This window comes from Heptranchias perlo, chromosome 17 (genome assembly GCF_035084215.1).
Source record: "Heptranchias perlo isolate sHepPer1 chromosome 17, sHepPer1.hap1, whole genome shotgun sequence".
Taxonomy (NCBI): Eukaryota; Metazoa; Chordata; class Chondrichthyes; order Hexanchiformes; family Hexanchidae; genus Heptranchias; species Heptranchias perlo.
In genome coordinates this window covers 1,556,784-1,581,553 of record NC_090341.1, presented here as the reverse complement: position 1 = coordinate 1,581,553, position 24,770 = coordinate 1,556,784, and the positions used below count along the sequence as shown (strand labels likewise).

Below are 24,770 nucleotides of genomic sequence, written 5' to 3'. Positions count from 1 at the left end.
TACTGACCCTCTGACAGTGCAGCGTTCCCTCAGTACTGCACTGGGAGTGTCAGCCTGGATTTTGTGCTCAAGTCTCTGGAGTGGGACTTGAACCCATGACCTTCTGATTCAGAGGTGAGAGTGATGCCCACTGAGCTAACTTGAAATTGCTGAAGCTGTATTGTGCACTCGGAGGGTTAACAAGGATCTACACAAATGGAGGGATGGAAAATGGCCCCCGATTGCTGTCACAGGGCCAATTCGAAGCCCAACTCACTCAACAGTTAATTAGTGAATGATTGTGATCCCATCAGCCTCTCTCTCTCTTCACTGCACGGGAAAGAAACTGGGAGAGGTCTGAATCACCGCGTCTGACAGTCACACTAACACAACTGGACCTCACCAACCCACATCCAGTGCGACCCAGTGTCCAGTCCCAGTGCCCAGCCCCACTGTCCAGCCCAGTGTTAAGCCAGGGTGTCCAGACCAATGTGTAGTCACATGTCCAACCCCTGTGTCCAGCCCCAGTGTCCAACCCCAGTGTCCAGCCCCAGTGTCCAGCCCCCGTGTCCAGCCCAGTGTCCGGCTCCAGTGTCCGGCTCCAGTGTCCAGCTCTGTGTCCAGCCCCAGTGTCCAACCCCAGTGTCCAGCCCAGTGTCCGGCTCCATTGTCCAGCCCCAGTGTCCAGCCCCAGTGTCCAGCCCAGTGTCCAGCTCCAGTGTCCAGCCCAGTGTCCAGCCCAGTGTCCGGCTCCAGTGTCCGGCTCCAGTGTCCAGCCCCAGTGTCCAGCCCCAGTGTCCAGCCCAGTGTCTGGCTCCAGTGTCCAGCCCAGTGTCCAGCCCCAGTGTCCAGCCCAGCGTCCTGCCCAGCATCCAGCCCCAGCGTCCAGCCCCAGCGTCCAGCCCAATGTCCAGCCCCAGAGTCCATGCTGATCAGTAGGTTTACCATCAACATTATCACCTGGTCAGCTGACAGCAAGTTGTGCCTTGATGGCATGTGGACAGTTTGTCCGTTTTTAACAAGAAAAGGCCGTCCATCAATGGCAGGATCTAAAAATATTGCTTAGTCCCAGACAGGATGGTGTCAGCCTTACTCCAAACATCGATATCTTACCTGATTGGAATTTGGCTGTCGCCTATGTTAAACTCCAACTGCACCATCAGGGAGGGTCTATGGGTCAGTGATTGACAGGAGGGTCCATGGGTCCGTACTGGTCAGAGATGGACAGGAGGGTCTACGGGTCAGTGATGGACAGGAAGGTCCATGGGTCAGAGATGGACAGGAGGGTCTATGGGTCAGAGATGGACAGGAGGGTCTATAGGTCAGTGATGGACAGGAGGGTCTATGGGTCAGTGATGGACAGGAGGGTCCATGGGTCCGTACTGGTCAGAGATGGACAGGAGGGTCTATGGGTCAGTGATGGACAGGAAGGTCCATGGGTCAGAGATGGACAGGAGGGTCTATGGGTCAGAGATGGACAGGAGGGTCTATAGGTCAGTGATGGACAGGAGGGTCTATGGGTCAGTGATGGACAGGAGGGTCTATGGGTCAGTGATGGACAGGAGGGTCTATAGGTCAGTGATGGACAGGAGGGTCTATGGGTCTGTACTGGTCAGTGAAGGACAGGACAGCTGTATGTACAGGACTGGGTCCCTATACACTGCTCTTTTTGAGATATATTAATGACCTGGACTTGGGTATAGAGGGTATAATTTCAAAGTTTGCAGACGACACGAAACTTGGAAATGTAGTAAACAATGTGGAGGATAGTAACAGAATTCAGGAGGACACAGACAGACTGGTGAAATGGGCAGACACATGGTGGATGGAATTTAACACAGAGAACTGTGAAGTGATACATTTTGGTAGGAAGAATGAGGAGAGGCAATATAAACTAAATGGTACAATTTTAAAGGGGGTGCAGGGACAGAGAGACCTGGGGGTGCAGGAAGAGAGAGACCTGGGGGTGCAGGAACAGAGAGACCTGGGGGTGCAGGGACAGAGAGAGCCCTGAGGGTGCAGGGACAGAGAGACGGGGGGTGCAGGGACAGAGAGCCCTGGGGGTGCAGGGACAGAGAGACGGGGGGTGCAGGGACAGAGAGACCTGGGGGTGCAGGGACAGAGAGACGGGGGGTGCAGGGACAGAGAGCCCTGGGGGTGCAGGGACAGAGAGACGGGGGGTGCAGGGACAGAGAGACGGGGGGTGCAGGGACAGAGAGACGGGGGGTGCAGGGACAGAGAGACCTGGGGGTGCAGGGACAGAGAGACCTGGGGGTGCAGGGACAGAGAGACCTGGGGGTGCAGGGACAGAGAGACCTGGGGGTGGACGTACACCAGGTGGAAGTAGCTGAACCACAGGAAAGTACTGTGTAGGGTTTAAAATAGCTTTTATTTTAGTCATTATCGGGATGCGGGCGTCGCTGGCAAGGCCGGCATTTATTGCCCATCCCCTATTTGCCCTGGGAAGGTGGTGTTGGGCCTTCTTCTTGATCTGCTGGTAGCAGTTTCACACAACTGAGGGGCTCGCTGGGCCACTTCAGAGGGCAGTTAAGAGTCAACCACGTTGGTGTGGGACTGGAGTCACATATAGGCCCAGACCGGGTAAGGACGGCAGGTTTCCTCCCCTAAAGGACATCAGTGAACCAGTTGGGTTTTTACGACAATCCAAAAGCTTCATGGTCACTTCAGCCTAGACTGGAAATTTGCTGATGTCACTCCATTATTTTAGAAGGGAGGGAGGGAGAAACCAGGTAACTACAGGCCTTGTACGAAACCAAAATTAATGAAGTGAGCCTTTACAGTTAACAGAGGGGGACTTCCATCCCATCATAGTCTCATAGAATTGTACAGCACAGAAGGAGGCCATTCGGCCCATCATGCCTGTGCTGGCTCTTTGAAAGAGCTATCCAATTAGTCCCACTCCCCTGCTCTCTCCCCATAGCCCTGCAAATTTCTCATTTTCAAGTATTTATCCAATTCCCTTTTGAAAGTTATTATTGAATCTGCTTCCACCGCCCTTTCAGGCAGTGAATTCCAGATCAGAACAACTCGCTGCGTGAAAAAACATCTCCTCATCGCCTCCTGGTTCTTTTGCCAATTATCTTAAATCTGGTCACTGACCCTCCTGCCAGTGGAAACAGTTTCTCCCGATCTACTCTATCAAATTTTGAACACCTCTACCAAATCTCCCCTTAACCTTCTCTGCTCTAAGGAGAACAATCCCAGCTTCTCCAGTCTCTCCACATAACTGAAGTCCCTCATCCCTGGAACCATTCTAGTAAATCTCCTCTGCACCCTCTCCAAAGCCTTCACATCTTTCCTAAAGTGCGGTGCCCAGAATTGGACACAATACTCCAGCTGAGGCCTAACCAGTGATTTATAAAGGTTCAACATAGAATCATAGAAAGGTTACAGCACGGAAGGAGGCCATTCGGCCCATCGAGTCCGCACCAGCTCTATGCAAGAGCAATCCAGCTAGTCCCACTCCCCTGCCCAATCCCTGTAGCCCTGCAAATTTTTTCCTTTCAAGTACTTATCCAGTTCCCTTTTGAAGGCCATGATTGAATCTGCCTCCACCACCCCCTCAGGCAGTGCATTCCAGATCCTAACCACTCGCTGTGTAAAAAAGTTTTTCCTCATGTCATCTTTGGTTCTTTTGCCAATCACCTTAAATCTGTGTCCTCTGGTCCTTGACCCTTCCACCAATGGGAACAGTTTCTCTCTATCTACTCTGTCTAGATCCTTCATGATTTTGAATACCTGTATCAAATCTCCTCACAACCTTCTCTGTTCCAAGGAGAACAACCCCAGCTTCTCCAGTCTATCCATGTAACTAACGTCCTTCATCCCTGGAATCATTCTAGTAAATCTTTTCTGCACCCTCTCCAAGGCCTTCACATCTTTCCTAAAGTGTGGTGCTCAGAACTGGACACAATACTCCAGTTCTGGCCAAGCCAGTGCTTTATAAAGGTTCATTATGACTTCCTTGCTTTTGTACTCTATGCCGCTATTTATAAAGGATCCCGTATGCTTTTTTAACCGCTTTCTCAACCTGCTCTGCTACCTTCAACAATTTGTGTATATGTACCCCAGGTCTCTCTGTTCCTGTACTCCTTTTAGAGTTGTGCCCTCTAGTTTATATTGCCTCTCCTCATTCTTCCTACCGAAATGTATCACTTCGCATTTTTCTGTATTAAATTTCATCTGCCACATGTCCGCCCATGCCACCAGCTTGTCGATATCCTCTTGAAGTCTATCACTATCCTCCTCACTGTTCACTACACTTCCAAGTTTTGTGTCATCTGCAAATTTTGAAATTGTGCCCTGTACACCCAAGTCCAAGTCATTAATATATATCAAGAAAAGCAGTGGTCCCAGCACCGACCCCTGGGGAACACCACTGTACACCTCCCTCCAGTCCGAAAAACCACTACTCTCTGTTTCCTGTTACTCAGCCAATTCTGTATCCATGTTATCACTGCCCCCTTTATTCCATGGGCTTCAATCTTGATGACAAGCCTATTATGCGGCACTTTACCAAATACCTTTTGAAAGTCCATATACACCACATCAACCGCATTGCCCTCATCTACCCTCTCTGTTACCTCATCAAAAAACTCTATCAAGTTAGTTATACACGATTCGCCTTTAACAAATCCCTGCTGGCTTTCCCTAATCAATCCACACTTGTCCAGGTGACTGTTAATTCTGTCCTGGATTATCGTTTCTAAAAGTTTCCCCACCACTGAGATTAAACTGACCGGCCTGTAGTTGCTGGGTTTATCCTTACACCTTTTTTTGAACAAGGGTGTAACATTTGCAATTCTCCAGTCCTCTGGCACCACCCCTGTAGCTACGGATGTTTGGAAGATTATGGCCAGTACCTCTGCAATTTCCACCCTTACTTCCCTCAGCAACCTCGGATGCATCCCATCCGGACCAGGAGACTTATCTACTTTAAGTACAGCCAGCCTTTCTAGTACCTCTTCTTTATCAATTTTTAGCCCATCCAGTATCTCAACTACATCTTCCTTTACTGAGACTCTGGCAGCCTCTTCTTCCTTGGTAAAGACAGATGTAAAGTACTCATTTAGTACCTCGGCCATGCCCTCTGCCACCATGAGTCGATCTCCTTTTTAGTCCCTAATCGGCCCCACCCCTCCTCTTACTACCCGTTTACTGTTTACAGCCTGTAGAAGACTTTTGGATTCCTTTTTATGTTGGCCACCAGTCTATTCTCATACTCTCTCTTTGCCCCTCTTATTTCCTTTTTCACTTCCCCTCTGAACTTTCTATATTCAGTGTGGTTCTCACTTGTATTATCAACCTGACATCTGTCATAAGCCCCCTTTTTCTGCTTCATTTTACTCTCTATCTTTTGTCATCCAGGGAGCTCTGGCTTTAGTTGCCCTACCTGTCCCCCTCATGGGAATGTACCTAGACTGTACCCGAAACCTCTCCTCCTTAAAGGCCGCCCACTGTTCAATTATAGTTTTGCCTGCCAATCTTTGATTCCAATTTATCCCGGGCCAGATCTGTTCTCATCCCATTGAGATTGGCCGCCCTCCAATTGAGTATTTTTACTTTAGAGTGGTCCTTTTCCATAACTATTCTAAACCTTATGATACTATGATCGCCGTTTCCTAAATGTTCCCCCACTGACACTTGCTCCACTTGGCCCACCTCATTCCCGAGAACCATTTAGTGTAACTTCCTTTGCCCAATTGCAGCTTTCGAGAAGCAGAGGTCCCACAATGACTGCACTTCGAAAAGTACTTCATTGGCTGTAAAACGCTTTGGGACGTCCTGAGGTCATGAAAGGCACTGTAGAAATGCAAATCTTTCTTTCTTTCTCCTCATAACCCAGATATCTAATCCCTGTAATTCGTTCATTGTCTGTTATTGTGAATCATTTAATGGCAGCAGGCAATGTAAACTCAGAGTTGAAGCGTCTGTGAACCCTCATTCCCCAAGTCTCACCACCCCCCACCCCCCAGTGATCCCCCCCCCATTCTCACCCACCTGTTGTGACTGCCCATGACCTTTCACCGGGATAGGAGTTGTCTCCTCTCTCTGTGAGGTCAGCAAGCATTCCTGCTCCTCCACTCCCCGCCCGCCTTCCTTCTGCAACGGGGGACAGATATACACAGGGTTTGTTATCTCCTTGAACTCTACAACATTTCTGTTTGGTTAAAAAAAAACTTTTACTACTGAGCAAACAACCACCAGTGGCCACAGGCGCCCAATACCTGGCGGCTTGTGTGAACTCCCCACTTCATATCGCTCCTCCGGAATCTCGGAGTCTGATCCCAGTTTCCGCTGTTATCATCTGTTCATTTAAGGGTCATTTTGTCACAGTTGAGAAAGAGCCGGGGCTCTGGCAGTAAAGTTAATGGCAAGGAGTGGACTAGTCTTTAACCCCTTCTGCAGCCGGCTGTGTTTCCCGAGAGACTCGCTCTCCGGCGATGGCTGGTGGTTTCTGCTCAGTCTCACCCTCTTTTCCCATAATGGCGCAGGCTCTCACTGGGCTCCAGGTTCAACAACGTTTGAATTTATTTAGTGCCTTTCATGCAGTGAAACATCCCAAGGCACTTCACAGGTGCGTAATCAGACATTAAATTGACACTGACCCATATAAGGAGATATTAGGACAGGTGACCAAAAGCTTGGTCAAAGAGGTAGGTTTTAAGGAGTGTCTCAAAAGAGGAGAGAGAGGCGGAGAGATTTAGGGAGGGAATTCCAGACCTTAGGGCCCAGGCAACTGAAGGCACGGCCGCCAATGGTGGAGCGATTAAAATCAGGGATGTGCAAGAGGCCAGAATTGGAGGAACACAGAGATCTCGGAGGGTTGTAGGGCTGGAGGAGGTTACAGAGATAGGGAGGGGTGAGGCCATGGAGGGAATTGAACACAAGGATGAGAACTTTAAAATCGAGGCATTGCCGGACCGGGAGCCAATGTAGGTCAGCGAGCACAGGGGGTGATGAGTGAACGGGACTTGGTGCGAGTTAGGATACGGGCAGTAGGGTTTATGGATGAGCTCAAGTTTATGGAGGGTGGAAGATGGGAGGCCGGCCAGGAGAGCATTGGAATAGTCCAGTCTGGAGGTAACAAAGGCACGGATGAGGGTTTCAGCAGCAGATAAGCTGAGGCAGGGGTGGAGACGGGCGATGTTACGGAGATGGAAGTAGACGGTCTTGGTGATGGAGCGGATACGTGGTCGGAAGTTCATCTCAGGGTCAAACAGGACGCCAAGGTCGCGCTCGGTCTGGTTCAGCCTCAGACAGTGGCCAGGGAGAGGGATGGAGTCAGTGGCGAGGGAACGGGGTTTGTGGCGGGGACTGAAGACAATGTTTTCAGTCTTCCCAATATTTAGTTGAAGGAAATTTCTGCTCATCCAATACTGGATGTCGGACAAGCAGTGTGACAAATCAGAGACAGTTAGGGGTCGAGGGAGATGGTTGTGAGGTAGAGCTGAGTGCCATCAGTGTACACGTGGAATCTGACGTGTTTTACGATGATGTCGCCTGGGGCAGCATGTAGATGAGAAATAGGAGGGGGCCAAGGATCGATCCTTGGGGGACTCCAGAGGTAACGGTGCAGGAGCGGGAAGAGAAGCCATTGCAGGTGATTCTCTGGCTGCGACTGGATGGATAAGAACGGAATAAGAGAAACTAGAGAACGATGCGAGTTCAGGGCTAGGGCAGGGGGGAACCTTCGGGGAAGTTTGATTTGGTGGGCTGGGGGAGGGAGGGAAGCGACAGAGGCAGCTGAGCAGATGGTCTCAATCTTAGTGACAAAGAAGTGCATCAGCTCCCCACACTTGTTGGAGGTCCCAACAGGCCCCAGTCACCCTCTCCTACCTCAGCCTTGTACTGATTCTTCACTAGGGTGTCAAGACAGTGTCAGTGGACTGTCTAATCATAGAGCCTCCATCTTGTCCTCATGCGAAATTCATGTCCCAATCACACCACACGAGGTGATGGAGGGGTAGAGCTGGGTGTCCTCAGCGTACTTGTGGAAGTTGACCCCATATCTGTGGACGATGTTGCCAAGGGGCAGCGCGTAGATGTGAAAAGGAGGGATCAGCGGACTAAACCCGCAGGGTCAGGAGAAAGGAACATCAGACCGTCGTGTGAGTGCAGAGAGAGTGAGAGAAAGGAGAGGGGGCCAAAGATGGAAACTTGGAGGATTCCTGAGGTGACACAAGGAGACCTCCTTTGGATTGGAAATGTGAGAAGGAATTCATGTCCTTCAGAGAGTAGGTACAGAGCGTGTGTGTTTGTTTTGTTTTGTTTTAAACCTTGCACTTAAGGAGAGATAACAGAACAAAGAAATACTTTATAAACTCTTTCCATTGCAACTTTTATCTAAGATATAGAATTTTAAATACACAAATGTTTCCAGCAAAATTCTGCCACAGAATATCAGCAGTGGATTTCGGTCATTCCCCCTTGAACGTGATATCTGGGCCGAGTGATACAGAGCTCCTGTGGGTAAATATTCACGTATTCGCATGTCGAGTGCTCCGAGTGCTTTTGTGTTGGGACTGGGTAAGAGGTTCCCTGGACAGAATCCAACAGCTGAACACAACCTGTCAGCAGAAAAGTGTCTCTTGTTCTCGCAATGCGCCAGCTCCAGAATTCAAGGATTCCTGTCCTCAGCGGCAGAACAAAGGGAAAAGTTCACTTCACCGCTTAAAAAAAAAGATACTTTCAAAAACGTATAACGAAAGAAAGAACTCGCGTTTCTATCGCACCTTTCACAGCCTCAGGACGTCCCAAAGGGCTTTACAGTCAATTTTTTGAAGTGTAGTCATTGGCTCCCAGTCCGGGAATGCCTCGATTTTAAAATTCTCATCCTTGTTTTCAAATCCCTACATGGCCTCACCCCTCCCCATCACCGTAACCTCCTCCAGCTCTAAAACCCTCCGATATCTCTGCGCTCCTCCAATTCTGACCTCTTCCTCATCTCCCATTCCCTTCGTTCCACCATTGGCGGCCGTGCCTTCAGCTGCCCTGGCCCTAAGCTCTGGAATTCCCTCCCTAAACCTCTTCACCTCTCTCTCCTCCTCCTCTTTGCCCAAGAGGTCACCTGTCCTAATATCTCCTTATGTGACTCAGTGTCAAATTTGGTTTGATAATCACTAATGTGAAGTGCCTTGGGATGTTTTACTATGTTAAAGGCACTATATAAATGCAAGTTGTTGTAATGTAGGAAACACAGCAGCCAATTTGCGCACAGCAAGATCCCACAAACAGCAATGTGATAATGACCAGATCATCTATTTTTTAGTGATCTTGGTTTAGGAATAAATATTGGCCCAGGTCATGGGGAGAACACCCCTGCTCTTCTTCAGATATCTTTTATATTCACCTGAAAGGGCAGATAGAGCCTCGGTTTAATATCCCATCCGAAAGACAGCACCTCCGACAGTGCAGCACTCCCTCAGTACCGCACTGGGAGTGTCAGCCTGGATTATGGGCTCAAGTCTCTGGAGTGGGGCTCGAACCCATGACCTTTATACCTCAGGGGTGAGGATGCTGCCCACTGAGCCCCGGCTGATTCCTGGAGACAGCCTGTGCTGTAGTGGAGGGTTTAGATTTTGGTTAATCTTAAAATTAGAGCTGGACCATTTAGGGCTGAAATCAGGAAGCACTTTTTCACACAAAGGGGAGTGGAAATCTGGAACTCTCTCCCCCAAAAAGCTGTTGATGGGGGTCAATTGGAGCTTTCAAGACTGAGATCGATAGATTTTTGTTGGGTATTAATGGATACGGAGCAAAGGCAGGTAATGGAGTTAAGATACAGATCAGCCATGATCTAATAGAATGGCGGAACAGGCTCGAGGGGCTGAATGGCCTCCTCCTGTTCCTAATGCTCCCATTCCAGTACTCTCAGTCCTCTTCCCCTGATGCTGTGGTCAGCAGAGGGCCCGACAGATTCCAGCTATGCAGCTCTCACTCGATGATTGCGTGTGTCACAGGGAAAGCTTGACTTGAGTGGATTGAAACAGGTTCTACCAGTTCTCCATTTTAACTCCTTGGTGGGGTCGCTGCCCGAGAAAGCAGCGAGAGTGGGAGCAGGCCGACACGCCCGATTTTACTGGCCAGGCCTCATTAACTCATTAACTTGCCGCCTGCCAACTTCACAACCAAAACAGTCGGGAAATGTTGGCGAGAAGCGGCTGCCTGGCTGATATAATCGGGCGGCAGGCAATCACCGGTCACCCAGGGCAACGGTCCAGCCTGTAGTGTCTTCAAAATAACAAGGACTGGAGCTGGAGTAACTCTGTCAGGTGCAGTCAACACTCTGTGCCCAAGGAACATCCTTGTTATGACTCAGATATTTTTCATTCTTTCCAAATTGCTCACCAAGGCTGTTCCTGGAGAGCAAGGTTGTCCGATAAGAAATGTATAACTACACGTTTGAAGCCATGTTTTCCATCTGCTGAGCAATGCCTTTGTTTACTTCCTCTCAGCGTTGCCCTCTGCCCCTGACCATAGGTCACCAGTAATGAGCTGATAACAGTCTAACATCAGCTCCAGAATGTGTTGGCACTGCTGGGATTTGGAGTGCAGCAAGATGGCCAGATCAGCTTCGTTTTATTTTTCTTTTGAGAAAGGGCAGATTCTTTCTTAGGGCTGGGCCATATTTTAAGAGGACTCATCACGCTCTGTAATATCGCCTCTCCCCGCCCCTGCCTCAGCTCATCTGCTGCTGAAACCCTCATCTATGCCTTTGTTACCTCCAAACTCAACTATTCCAACGCTCTCCTATCCGGCCACCCATCTCCCACCCTCCTTAAACTTCAACTCGTCCAAAACTCTGCTGTCCGTGTCCTAACTCACCCCAAGTCCCGTTCACCCATCACCCCCTGTGCTCGCTGACCTACATTGGCTCCTGGTCCAGCAACGCCTCGATTTTAAAATTCTTATCCGTGTTTTCAAATCCCTCCATGGCCTCGCCCCTCCCTATCTCTGTAACCTCCTCCAGCCCTACAACCCTCCGAGATCTCTGCGCTCCTCCAATTCTGGCCTCTTGCGCATCCCCGATTTTAATCGCTCCACCATTGGCGGCCGTGCCTTCAGCTGCCTGAGCCCTAAACTCTGGAATTCTCTCCCTAAACCTCTCCCCCTCTCTCTCCTCCTTTAAGACACTCCTTAAAACCTCCCTCTTTGACCAAGCTTTTGGTCACCTGTCCTAATATCTCCTTATGTGGCTCGGTGTCAAATTTTGTCTGATAATCGCTCCTGTGAAGCACCTTGGGACGTTTTATGACGTTAAAGGCGCTATATAAATGCAAGTTAATGATGTGATGGAATATTCTCCACTTGCCTGGGTGAGTGCAGCTGCAACAACACTCAAGAAGCTCGACACCATCCAGGACAAAGCAGCCCGCTCGATTGGTGCCCCTGGCGCTGGACTCTGTAACTACCCCTCCCCTGTCAGCTCACCATGGCTGTCGCCGTACATACGATCGACAGGAGGCGAGGCCACGGTGCTGATCCCCAGGGGTCAGTTACAACTCCCGGTCGGGAACACGGACACGTCGGAAGCAACAGAGAGGATTTATCGGCCGGGCCTCAATTAAATGTAACGCCTGGACTCCACAAACAAAACAATTGTGGAGTCGGCGGGAAGCGGCGAACCAGCTGTTAAAATAGGGCAGCAGGAGGTCACCGCCAGGGATCCAGGGGAACGGTCATCGTCCGTGGAACTGTCCCCCAGTGAGAGTCAGTGTCTGTGGAACTGTCCCCCAGTGAGAGTCAGTGCCTGTGGGACTGTCCCCCAGTGAGAGTCAGTGTCTGTGGGACTGTCCCCCAGTGAGAGTCAGTGTCTGTGGAACTGTCCCCCAGTGAGAGTCAGTGTCTGTGGGACTGTCCCCCAGTGAGAGTCAGTGTCTGTGGGACTGTCCCCCAGTGAGAGTCAGTGTCCGTGGGACTGTACCCCAGTGAGAGTCAGTGTCTGTGGGACTGTCCCCCAGTGAGAGTCAGTGTCTGTGGGACTGTCCACCAGTGAGAGTCAGTGTCCGTGGAACTGTCCCCCAGTGAGAGTCAGTGTCTGTGGGACTGTCCCCCAGTGAGAGTCAGTGTCCGTGGGACTGTACCCCAGTGAGAGTCAGTGTCTGTGGGACTGTCCCCCAGTGAGAGTCAGTGTCTGTGGGACTGTCCACCAGTGAGAGTCAGTGTCCGTGGAACTGTCCCCCAGTGAGAGTCAGTGTCCGTGGAACTGTCCCCCAGTGAGAGTCAGTGTCCGTGGGACTGTCCCCCAGTGAGAGTCAGTGTCCGTGGGACTGTCCCCCAGTGAGAGTCAGTGTCTGTGGGACTGTCCCCCAGTGAGAGTCAGTGTCTGTGGGACTGTCCCCCAGTGAGAGTCAGTGTCTGTGGGACTGTCCCCCAGTGAGAGTCAGTGTCTGTGGGACTGTCCCCCAGTGAGAGTCAGTGTCTGTGGGACTGTCCCCCAGTGAGAGTCAGTGTCTGTGGGACTGTCCCCCAGTGAGAGTCAGTGTCTGTGGGACTGTCCCCCAGTGAGAGTCAGTGTCTGTGGGACTGTCCCCCAGTGAGAGTCAGTGTCTGTGGGACTGTCCCCCAGTGAGAGTCAGTGTCTGTGGGACTGTCCCCCAGTGAGAGTCCGTGTCTGTGGAACTGTCCCCCAGTGAGAGTCAGTGTCTGTGGAACTGTCCCCCGGTGAGAGTCAGTGTCTGTGGGACTGTCCCCAGTGAGAGTCAGTGTCTGTGGAACTGTACCCCGGTTAATGATCCAGCTTTCCTCCAATGAAGGAAGATTTGAAAAATCTTGAAATTGTTTTGAGTGATGTTGGAAAATCTGACATTAACGGCAGAAGCAATCATTCATTTTTTAGAGGAATTCTGTTTATCCGTGTTCGGAATAAGTGGCATTCTTGGAGAGTCCCAGATTCCCACCCGTCTGTGGTGTCTGACTCCAGATTTGTGGGTGTTCACGACCTGATCAGGATTTAAGAATTCCGACTCAAAGTTGTAGAATTTCTGTCGTTGGTTGGAAAGCCTCGGTCACTTTTCGAGAGTTTTGCGCCAAAATCTCCGTCTGCACGACAAAACTTTTCTGTGTCCGGATAAAAGGGGAACTTTGCCTGGGTGTGATCTTAAAGGGGCAATATCTTGATGTGCAAAACAGTTTGCAAACTGGGTCAATGGTCAAGGTCCTCGGTGCCAACGTTGAAAGGAGTGTAGAATCCAAGAATATTCCAGCACAGAAACAGGCCATTCGGCCCATCAAGACTCCAACAATGTATTTCTCCATATGAGTCACCCAGTCTAATCCCCCTCTCCCCCTCACTCCCCATACCCTTTAATGTCCCACCCAGTCTAATCCCACTCTCCCCCTCACTCTCCGTACCCTTTAATATCCCACCCAGTCTAATCCCACTCTCCCCCTCACTCCCCGTACCCTTTAATATCCCACCCAGTCTAATCCCCCTCTCCCCCTCACTCCCCATACCCTTTAATATCCCACCCAGTCTAATCCCACTCTCCCCCTCACTCCCCATACCCTTTAATATCCCACCCAGTCTAATCCCACTCTCCCCCTCACTCCCCGTACCCTTTAATATCCCACCCAGTCTAATCCCACTCTCCTGTTGGTGGGGAACGGTGTTTGGGAAGAGGACTGGATTTACCGGCCAAGGTCACTGCGTTCCTGTTACAGGCAGGCGGGGGCCCGATGACATCATCGGCACGGCGAGGTTATTGTTGCTTGGTCTCGGGGTGGGGGAAAGGGGTGCAGGGGGACGACTCAGGGGGGGTACTTGTGGGGGGGGACTCGGTGGGGAGGGACTCGGGGTGGAGGAGCCCGCCTGGGGTAAACTTGCCAATGAATCGGGGGGGGGGGGGCAGCAGAGTGGTCAGGAGAGGTCAGGGGAAGCTCAGTTTTTTCAATTTTTGGAAGGATTCCTTGGGGCAGGAGGTGGAGGAAGGGTGAATCTCCGAGTCCCGCCTGGAATCCTCGGACCTCCCTCTACCCCACCCAGCATCGGCAGTGAAGCCCCCACCCCCATTGCTTCAGATCCTTGGCTGTCGGCAGCTGATGCTCCATTCTCGCTCCCAACCGTCAGCCTTGATGCCGGTTTGCCGGCTTCGGTCTGGAGACAGATGCGAAATATTAAAATGAGTCCCGACCATTAAGATTGGCCAGGACTCACTTCCACCCAATTCCCGAGTAAACGCCCACTCACCGATCCGACCCGGAGATAAAACCAAACCCAATCTATCTCTGTTTACATTATCATAACCCTTCATAATCATAAGGACCTCGATCAAGTGTCAGCCCCGCGGGGCTCAGTGGGGATCTCTCTCGCCTGTGAGTCAGAAGGTCATGAGTTCAAGTCCCACTCCAGAGATTGAGCACAAAATTCAGGCTGAAACTCCCAGTGCCAGTACTGAGGGAGCGCTGCACTGTCGGAGGGTCAGTACTGAGGGAGCGCTGCACTGTCGGAGGGTCAGTACTGAGGGAGCGCTGCACTGTCGGAGGGTCAGTACTGAGGGAGCGCTGCACTGTCGGAGGGTCAGTACTGAGGGAGCGCTGCACTGTCGGAGGGTCAGTACTGAGGGAGCGCCGCACTGTCGGAGGGTCAGTACTGAGGGAGCGCTGCACTGTCGGAGGGTCAGTACTGAGGGAGTGCTGCACTGTCGGAGGGTCAGTACTGAGGGAGCGCTGCACTGTCGGAGGGTCGGTACTGAGGGAGCGCTGCACTGTCGGAGGGTCAGTACTGAGGGAGCACTGCACTGTCGGAGGGTCAGGACTGAGGGAGCGCTGCACTGTCGGAGGGTCAGTACTGAGGGAGTGCTGCACTGTCGGAGGGTCAGTACTGAGGGAGCGCTGCACTGTCGGAGGGTCGGTACTGAGGGAGCGCTGCACTGTCGGAGGGTCAGTACTGAGGGAGCACTGCACTGTCGGAGGGTCAGTACTGAGGGAGTGTCGGAGGGTCAGTACTGAGGGAGCACCGCACTGTCGGAGGGTCAGTCCTGAGGGAGCGCCGCACTGTCGGAGGGTCAGTACTGAGGGAGCGCTGCACTGTCGGAGGGTCAGTACTGAGGGAGCGCTGCAGTGTTGGAGGGTCAGTGCTGAGGGAGCGCTGCACTGTCGGAGGGTCAGTACTGAGGGAGTGCCGCACTGTCGGAGGGTCAGTACTGAGGGAGCGCCGCACTATCGGAGGGTCAGTACTGAGGGAGCACTGCACTGTCGGAGGGTCAGTACTGAGGGAGCACTGCACTGTCGGAGGGTCAGTAATGTGAGAGCACTGCACTGTCGGAGGGTCAGTACTGTGGGAGCGCTGCACTGTCGGAGGGTCAGTACTGAGGGAGCGCTGCACTGTCGGAGGGTCAGTACTGAGGGAGGGCCGTACTGTCGGAGGGTCAGTACTGAGGGAGCGGCTCGCTGTCGGAGGGTCAGTAATGAGAGAGCGCTGCACTGTCAGAGGGTCAGTACTGAGGGAGCGCTGCACTGTCGGAGGGTCAGTACTGAGGGAGCGCTGCACTGTCGGAGGGTCAGTACTGAGGGAGCGCTGCACTGTCGGAGGGTCAGTACTGAGGGAGTGCTGCACTGTCGGAGGTTCAGTACTGAGGGAGCGCTGCACTGTCGGAGGGTCAGTACTGAGGGAGTGCTGCACTGTGTGAGGGTCAGGACTGAGGGAGTTTTGCACTGTCGGATGGTCAGTACTGAGGGAGTGCTGCACTGTGTGAGAGTCAGGACTGAGGGAGTTTTGCACTGTCGGAGGGTCAGTACTGAGGGAGCGCTGTTGCATTCCCTCCCCAATACATCAACAGTCTCTCCCACCATCCTTAGACTCACCCGCTGGATGACCTCTCTCGTTATATCTCCATTGGTGCTACTCTCACAAACAAAATCCAGACCAGCAGCATTTGAACAGAAAGTTCATAGCCGCACCATACCATGTCACTCTCCATGGGACCAATGCTTATATTGAACATATAGAACTAAAATTCTCCCTCCTGCCTGATTTGTGAGCTGGTTTCTCGGATCCTCTTTGCTCCTACAGCTGGTTCCCCAATGGCTACAGCCTGGGAAGCTGCTGAGCTCCCACTGGGGGTACTTGTGATGTCTGTGGTGGGTGATCTCAGGGAGCTCTGGCCAGGAAGAGGCCATTCAGCCCCTCCAGCCTGTTCTGCCATTCATTGAGATCATGGCTGATCTGTGACCGAGCTCCATATTCCCTTAATATCCTTGGCTAGCAAAAATCTATCGATCTCGGACTTAAAATTAACAATTGAGCTAGCATCAACTTCTACCACCCTTTGTACATGGATTTTAGCAAGGCTTTTGACAAGGTCCCACATGGCAGACTGGTTAAAAAAGTAAAAGCCCATGGGATCCAAGGGAAAGTGGCAAATTGGATCCAAAATTAACTCAGTGGCAGGAAGCAAAGGGTAATGGTCGGGTGTTTTTGTGACTGGAAGGCTGTTTCCAGTGGGGTTCCCCAGGGTTCAGTACCAGGTCCCTTTTGTGATATATATTAATGATTTGGACTTGAATGTGGGGGGCTCGATCAAGAAGTTTGCAGATGATACAAAATTGGTCGTGTGGTTGATAGTGAGGAGGAAAGCTGTAGACTACAGGAAGATATCAATGGACTGGTCAAGTGGGCAGAAAAGTGGCAAATGGAATTCAATCCGGAGAAGTGTGAGGTAATGTATTTGGGGAGGACAAACAAGGCAAGGGAATACACAATAAATGGGAGGATACTGAGAGATGTAGAGGAAGAGAGGGACCTTGGAGTGCATGTCCACAGATCCCTGAAGGTAGCAGGACAGGTAGATAAGGTGGTTAAAAAGGCATACGGGATACTTTCCTTTATTAGCCAAGGCATAGAATATAAGAGCAGGGAGGTTATGCTGGAACTGTATAAAACACTGGTTAGGCCACAGCTTGAGTACTGTGTACAGTTCTGGTCACCACATTACAGGAAAGATGTGATTGCACTAGAGAGGGTGCAGAGGAGATTTACGAGGATGTTGCCAGGGCTGGAGAATTTTAGCTTTGAGAAAAGATTGGATAGGCTGGGTTTTTTTCTTTGGAACAGAGGAGGCTGAGGGGAGATTTAATTGAGGTATATAAAATTATGAGAGGACTGGATAGAGTGGATAGGGAGGACCTATTTCCCTTAGCAGAGGGGTCAGTGACCAGGGGGCATAGATTTAAAGTAATTGGTAGAAGGATTAGAGGGGATCTGAGGAGAATTTTTTTCCCCCAGAGGGTGGTGGGGTCTGGAACTCACTGCCTGAGAGGGTGGGAGAGGCAGAAACCCTCAACTCATTTAAAAAGTACCTGGATGTGCACCTGAAGGGCCGTAACCTACAGAGCTACGGACCAAGTGCTGGAAAGTGGGATTAAGATGGACAGCTCTTTTACGGCCGGCATGGGCATGATGGGCCGAATGGCCTCCTTCTGTGCCTTAACTTTCTACGATTCCAACATTCTGTGATTTGCTAGGCCCTCTGAAATGGCCTAGCAAGCCACTCAGTTGTAAAATCTCGCTACGAAAAGTCATAATAAGAATAAAACCGGACGGACCACCCGGCATCGGACCACTAGGCACCGGACACGACAACGGCAAAACACCAAGCCCAGTCGACCCTGCAAGGTCCTCCTTACTAACATCTGGGGACTTGTGCCAAAATTGGGAGAGCTGTCCCACAGACGAGTCAAGCAACAGCCTGACATAGCCACACTCACAGAATCATATCTTTCAGCCAATGTCCCAGACTCCTCCATCACCATCCCTGGGTATGTCCTGTCCCACCGGCAGGACAGACCCACCAGAGGTGGCGGTACAGTGATATACAGTCAGGAGGGAGTGGCCCTGGGAGTCCTCAACATTGACTCTGGACCCCATGAAATCTCATGGCATCAGGTCAAACATGGGCAAGGAAACCTCCTGCTGATTACCACCTACCGTCCTCCCTCAGCTGATGAATCAGTCCTCCTCCATGTTGAACACCATTTGGAGGAAGCACTGAGGGTAGCAAGGGCACAGAATGTACTCTGGGTGGGGCACTTCAATGTCCATCACCAAGAGTGGCTCGGTAGCACCACTACTGACCGAGCTGGCCGAGTCCTGAAGGACATAGCTGCTAGACTGGGCCTGCGGCAGGTGGTGAGCGAACCAACACGAGGGAAAAACTTACTTGACCTCGTCCTCACCAATCTACCTGTCGCAAATGCATCTGTCCATGACAGTATTGGTAGGAGTGACCACCGAACAGTCCTCGTGGAGATGAAATCCCGTCTTCGCACTGAGGACACCATCCAACGTGTTGTGTGGCACTACCACCGTGCTAAATGGGATAGATTCAGAACAGATCTAGCAGCTCAAAACTGGGCATCCATGAGGCGCTGTGGGCCATCAGCAGCAGCAGAATTGTATTCCAGCACAATCTGTAACCTCATGGCCCGACATATTCCTCACTCTACCATTACCAACAAGCCAGGGGATCAACCCTGGTTCAATGAGGAGTGTAGAAGAGCATGCCAGGAGCAGCACCAGGCGTACCGAAAAATGAGGTGCCAACCTGGTGAAGCTACAACTCAGGACTACATGCATGCTAAACAGCGGAAGCAACATGCTATAGACAGAGCTAAGCGATTCCACAACCAACGGATCAGATCAAAGCTCTGCAGTCCTGCCACATCCAGTCGTGAATGGTGGTGGACAATTAAACAACTAACAGGAGGAGGAGGCTCTGCAAACATCCCCATCCTCAACGATGGCGGAGTCCAGCACGTGAGTGCAAAAGACAAGGCTGAAGCGTTTGCAACCATCTTCAGCCAGAAGTGCCGAGTGGATAATCCATCTCAGCCTCCTCCCGATATCCCCACCATCACGGAAGCCAGTCTTCGGCCAATTCGATTCACTCCACGTGATATCAAGAAATGGCTGAGTGCACTGGATACAGCAAAGGCTATGGGCCCTGAAAACATCCCAGCTTCAGTGCTGAAGACTTGTGCTCCAGAACTAGCTGCGCCTCTAGCCAAGCTGTTCCAGTACAGCTACAACACTGGCATCTACCCGACAATGTGGAAAATTGCCCAGGTATGTCCTGTCCACAAAAAGCAGGACAAATCCAATCCGGCCAATTACTGCCCCATCAGCCTACTCTCGATCATCAGCAAAGTGATGGAAGGTGTCGTCGACAGTGCTATCAAGCGGCACTTACTCACCAATAACCTGCTCACCGATGCTCAGTTTGGGTTCCGCCAGGACCACTCGGCTCCAGACCTCATTACAGCCTTGGTCCAAACATGGACAAAAGAGCTGAATTCCAGAGGTGAGGTGAGAGTGACTGCCCTTGACATCAAGGCAGCATTTGACCGAGTGTGGCACCAAGGAGCCCTAGTAAAATTGAAGTCAATGGGAATCAGGGGGAAAACTCTCCAGTGGCTGGAGTCATACCTAGCACAAAGGAAGATGGTAGTGGTTGTTGGAGGCCAATCATCTCAGCCCCAGGGCATTGCTGCAGGAGTTCCTCAGGGCAGTGTCCTAGGCCCAACCATCTTCAGCTGCTTCATCAATGACCTTCCCTCCATCATAAGGTCAGAAATGGGGATGTTCGCTGATGATTGCACAGTGTTCAGTTTCATTCGCAACCCCTCAGATAATGAAGCAGTCTGAGCCTGCATGCAGCAAGACCTGGACAACATCCAGGCTTGGGCTGATAAGTGGCAAGTAACATTCGCGCCAGATAAGTGCCAGGCAATGACCATCTCCAACAAGAGAGAGTCTAACCACCTCCCCTTGACATTCAACGGCATTACCATCGCCGAATCCCCCACCATCAACATCCTGGGGGTCACCATTGACCAGAAACTTAACTGGACCAGCCATATAAATACTGTGGCTACAAGAGCAGGTCAGAGGCTGGGTATTCTGCGGCGAGTGACTCACCTCCTGACTCCCCAAAGCCTTTCCACCATCTACAAGGCACAAGTCAGGAGTGTGATGGAATACTCTCCACTTGCCTGGATGAGTGCAGCTCCAACAACACTCAAGAAGCTCGACACCATCCAAGATAAAGCAGCCCGCTTGATTGGCACCCCATCCACCACCCTAAACATTCACTCCCTTCACCACCGGCGCACTGTGGCTGCAGTGTGCACCATCCACAGGATGCACTGCAGCAACTCGCCAAGGCTTCTTCGACAGCACCTCCCAAACCCGCGACCTCTACCACCTAGAAGGACAAGGGCAGCAGGTACATGGGAACAACACCACCTGCACGTTCCCCTCCAAGTCACACACCATCCCGACTTGGAAATATATCGCCGTTCCTTCATCGTCGCTGGGTCAAAATCCTGGAACTCCCTTCCGAACAGCACTGTGGGAGAACCTTCACCACACGGACTGCAGCGGTTCAAGAAGGCGGCTCACCACCACCTTCTCGAGGGCAATTAGGGATGGGCAATAAATGCCGGCCTTGCCAGCGACGCCCACATCCCGTGAACAAATAAAAAAAAAGTCTTTCCTGACTTCACTCCTGAAAGTCCTGACTCTAATTTTTCGGCTCTGTCCCCAGTCCTGGACTCCCCAACCAGCGGAAATAGTTTCTCTCTATCTACACTATCAGTTCCCCTTAACATCTTGAAAACTTCGATCAAATCATCTCTTAATCTTCTAAATTCCAAGGAATACAACCCTCGTTTGTGTAATCTCGCCTCGTAATTTAACCCTTGGAGTCCAGGTATCATTCTAGTAAATCTACACTGCACTCCCTCCGAGGCCAATATGTCCTTCCTAAGGTGCGGTCCCCAGAACTGTGCTCGTTGACCTACATTGTCTCCTGGTCCGGCAGCGCCTCGATTTTAAAATTCACATCTTTGTTTTCAAATCCCTCCATGGCCCTCGCCCCCTCCCTATCTCTGTGACCTCCTCCAGCCCCTACAACCCTCCGAGATCTCTGCGCTCCTCCAATTCTGGCCTCTTGCACATCCCCGGTTTCAATCGCTCCACCATTGGCGGCCGTGCCTTCAGCTGCCTGGGCCCTAAGCTCTGGAATTCCCTCCCTAAACCTCTCCGCCTCTCTCTCCTCATTTAAGATGCTCCTTAGAACCCAGCTCGTTGACCAAGCTTTTGGTCACCTGTCCTAATATCTCCTTATGTGATATATTTGATAATTGTTCCTGTGAGGCGCCTTGGGACGTTTTACTACGTTAAAGGCGCTATATAAATGCAAGTTGTTGCTGTTGTTTGTGGGTGGAGAGACAGAGCAAAACACTTAATGAATAAGAGACATAAGGTGGGAAATGTTTATTTTGAATTATTTAAAAGGCCTGAAGCAGTGCAGTAAATGTTAGTGTTGAGATAACCTGAGTGTGAAGTCTGACAGTCACACAATGTGACAGGTGTGAGCCATGGGGGAGGATTGTTTTCTGCCCTGCTCTGCGAGTCACTCTCCAGCTCCTCCCCATTTGTCAATGATTAAAACACAAACAACGAGTCTCAGAAGTCAAGTGACTTCCCACCAACATTTCAGAGGTGATTTGCATAATTAATGTTTTTATTTATTCCAGGATCTAATTTTGATGAATGGGGTTTCCCTGTTTATTGCCGGTTGTTTACAAAGTTCCATCTGACACAAACAATAAAGAAAGAAGAAAGACTTGCATTTATATAGCGCCTTTCACATCCTCGGGACGTCCCAGAGTGCTTCACAGCCAATGAAGTACTTCTGAAGTGTAGTCACTGTTGAAATGTAGGAAATGCGGCAGCCAATTTGCGCACAGCAAGATCCCACTAACAGCGATGTGATAATGATCAAATAATCTGTTCTAGATGTTGGTTGAGGGATGAATATTGGCCCCAGGACACCAGGGAGAACTCCCCTGCTCTTCAAAATATGGCCGTGGGATCTTTTATCTACCTGAGAGGGCAGACGGGGCCTCGGTTTAATGTCTCATCTGAAAGACAGCACCTCCGACAGTGCAGCACTCCCTCAGTACTGACCCTCCGACAGTGCAGCGCTCCCTCAGTACTGACCCTCCGACAGTGCAGCGCTCCCTCAGTACTGACCCTCCGACAGTGCAGCGCTCCCTCAGTGCTGACCCTCCAACAGTGCAGCGCTCCCTCAGTACTGACCCTCCGACAGTGCGGCGCTCCCTCAGTACTGACCCTCCGACAGTGCGGCGCTCCCTCAGTACTGACCCTCCGACAGTGCGGCGCTCCCTCAGTACTGACCCTCCGACAGTGCAGCGCTCCCTCAGTACTGACCCTCCGACAATGCAGCGCTCCCTCAGTACTGCACTGGGAGTGTTAGCCTGGATTTTGTGCTCAAGTGTCTGGAGTGGGACTCGAACCCACAACCTTGTGACTCAGAGGGAAGATTGCTACCCCTCCCCCTCACTGCTCCCCTCGCCTGATATTGGGCCTCGGGATGGGTTGCCCGGGCCGGTCCCTTGCCTCACAGGCCCTGGCCCCTCTGGTACATGGGGCCCACCCCAGTCTCCGGCCCAAACCGGCCAGAAGCACTCACTGCCCAACGGGCAGGAGCGGATTTTCGGTTCCTCAGCAATCAGGGGAGGGGACGGAACGTGGTGGATGCGACGGGTGGGCATTAGGTTCGGGGAAGGGGGAGCGTGGCGGGGTAGCCTGGGGTAGGGGGCGCCCAAGGTTAGGTGTTGCCAACCTCTCCTGGATTGTCCTGGAGTCTGCAGGAATTGAAGATTAATCTCCAGCATCGGCTGGGAGCAAAAACCCGGGAGAAAAATCATTGGGGATTAAAAAAAGATTTTTTTCATTCATTTTCTTTGAATACTTTTGTTTATTAATTGTGATAATATTGGAGGTGGGAAAAAGGCTGCTTGACTGACAGTCGAGGATCTTCCAATCGGGTAATGAAGAGTCTGTTCGCTTTCAAACCAGTGCCAGAAGACGGCGCCTCGCGAGGATGGGCGTGTCGATTGACCAATGGAGGGAGACCATGGGGCGGGGCTCCATGAGGATGGGCGTGTCGATTGACCAATGGAGGGAGACCATGGGGCGGGGCTCCATGAGGATGGGCGTGTCGATCGACCAATGGAGGGAGACCATGGGTCAGGGCTCCATGAGGATGGGCGTGTCGATCGACCAATGGTGGGAGACCATGGGTCAGGGCTCCATGAGGATGGGCGTGTCGATCGACCAATGGAGGGAGACCATGGGTCAGGGCTCCATGAGGATGGGCGTGTCGATCGACCAATGGTGGGAGACCATGGGTCAGGGCTCCATGAGGATGGGCGTGTCGATCGACCAATGGAGGGAGACCATGGGGCGGGGCTCCATGAGGATGGACGTGTCGATCGACCAATGGAGGGAGACCATGGGGCGGGGCTCCATGAGGATGGACGTGTCGAACGACCAATGGCGGGAGACCATAGGTCAGGGCTCCATGAGGATGGACGTGTTGATCGACCAATGGAGGGAGACCATGGGGCAGGGCTCCATGAGGATGGACGTGTCGAGCAACCAATGGCGGGAGACCATGGGGGCGGGGCAGTTGGAGGCGGGAGGGTCATGTGACGATACCTCCATGAATATGTCCAATCAGTGTTGGCGACCCAACCCAAGGTTCCCTTGTGGGGCCCAAATGATTCACTCCTGCTTCACCCGGCACACAAGGAAAATCAAAACAAAAATTATGTTAACGTCCTTTTCTGGGCCTGGACCCTGTTACCGGCCATCTTGGCCTGGCCTGGAAGCAATGACGAGTTGGCTGGGGGTTAAAATTGCACTCGGGCCTCAATGATGTCATCAGTCCCTCTCACCTGCTCAGAAGACCCGGTTAAAATCACAACTCGCGGCAGGAAGGCAACAGGATCAGAGGGGGTAGGAACATATGAACAGGAGGAGGCCATTCAGCCCCTCGAGCCTGTTCTGTTGGTTAAGACACTTTGGCCATTTTAGCTGCCCCTCTGCACAGTTTCTGCAGGGAGTGGGGGTGATTCTGGGATACAGACGGCCCATTGAGCATCGATGGGAGCATTAACGGACTCTCGGAGGAAGCAAAGGTTCCAGGCTCCTGGATTAGACTGGCTTAAATAACCAATTAGATATCAGTTATAATAAGATTCGAACCAGAATCCATGCAATTAGATCAAAAGTGTCATTAATGACTGAGCTTTTAATGAATGATTACTTGGAATCAGTAGAGATTTGGAGGAAGTGAATGTTTCTGTAATGTTATTGGGAGGAAAGAAACATTTACATAGAAATCAAGTCAGCACCGGACCGAGATTCCCGGGACCCGGTGATGGACAAGACCCAAACAATGTTACAAAGTAGAGCTTTCGTCAGGTAGTCAATCAGGTCCAGCGTTACTGGGAGCGCAGTACGAGAGTCGGGGGGACTGATTGGGCAGGTGGGGCATGGCGTGGGGTGGGGCATGGCGTGGGGTGGGGGGATAGATTGGGGTGGGGCATGGCGTGGGGTGGGTCATGGCGTGGGGTGGGGGGATAGATTGGGGTGGGTCATGGGGTGGGGGGATAGATTGGGGTGGGGCATGGTGTGGGGGGATAGATTGGGGTGGGTCATGGTGTGGGGTGGGTCATGGCGTGGGGTGGGGGGATAGATTGGGGTGGGTCATGGGGTGGGGTGGGTCATGGCGTGGGGTGGGGGGATAGATTGGGGTGGGTCATGGTGTGGGGTGGGTCATGGCGTGGGGTGGGGGGATAGATTGGGGTGGGTCATGGTGTGGGGTGGGTCATGGCGTGGGGTGGGGGGATAGATTGGGGTGGGTCATGGCGTGGGGTGGGGGGATAGATTGGGG

General features: G+C 51.8%; 1 protein-coding gene across 1 annotated transcript; it reads left to right on the top strand.

The window, feature by feature from the left end:
• The first annotated feature begins 480 nt into the window (after positions 1-480).
• LOC137334349 (uncharacterized) lies at positions 481-16,052 on the top strand. Its single transcript, XM_067999056.1, has 2 exons — positions 481-914; positions 16,016-16,052. Exons 1-2 carry the CDS (start codon positions 481-483, stop codon positions 16,050-16,052), a joined length of 471 nt encoding a protein of 156 aa, XP_067855157.1.
• The last annotated feature ends 8,718 nt before the right edge of the window (positions 16,053-24,770 follow it).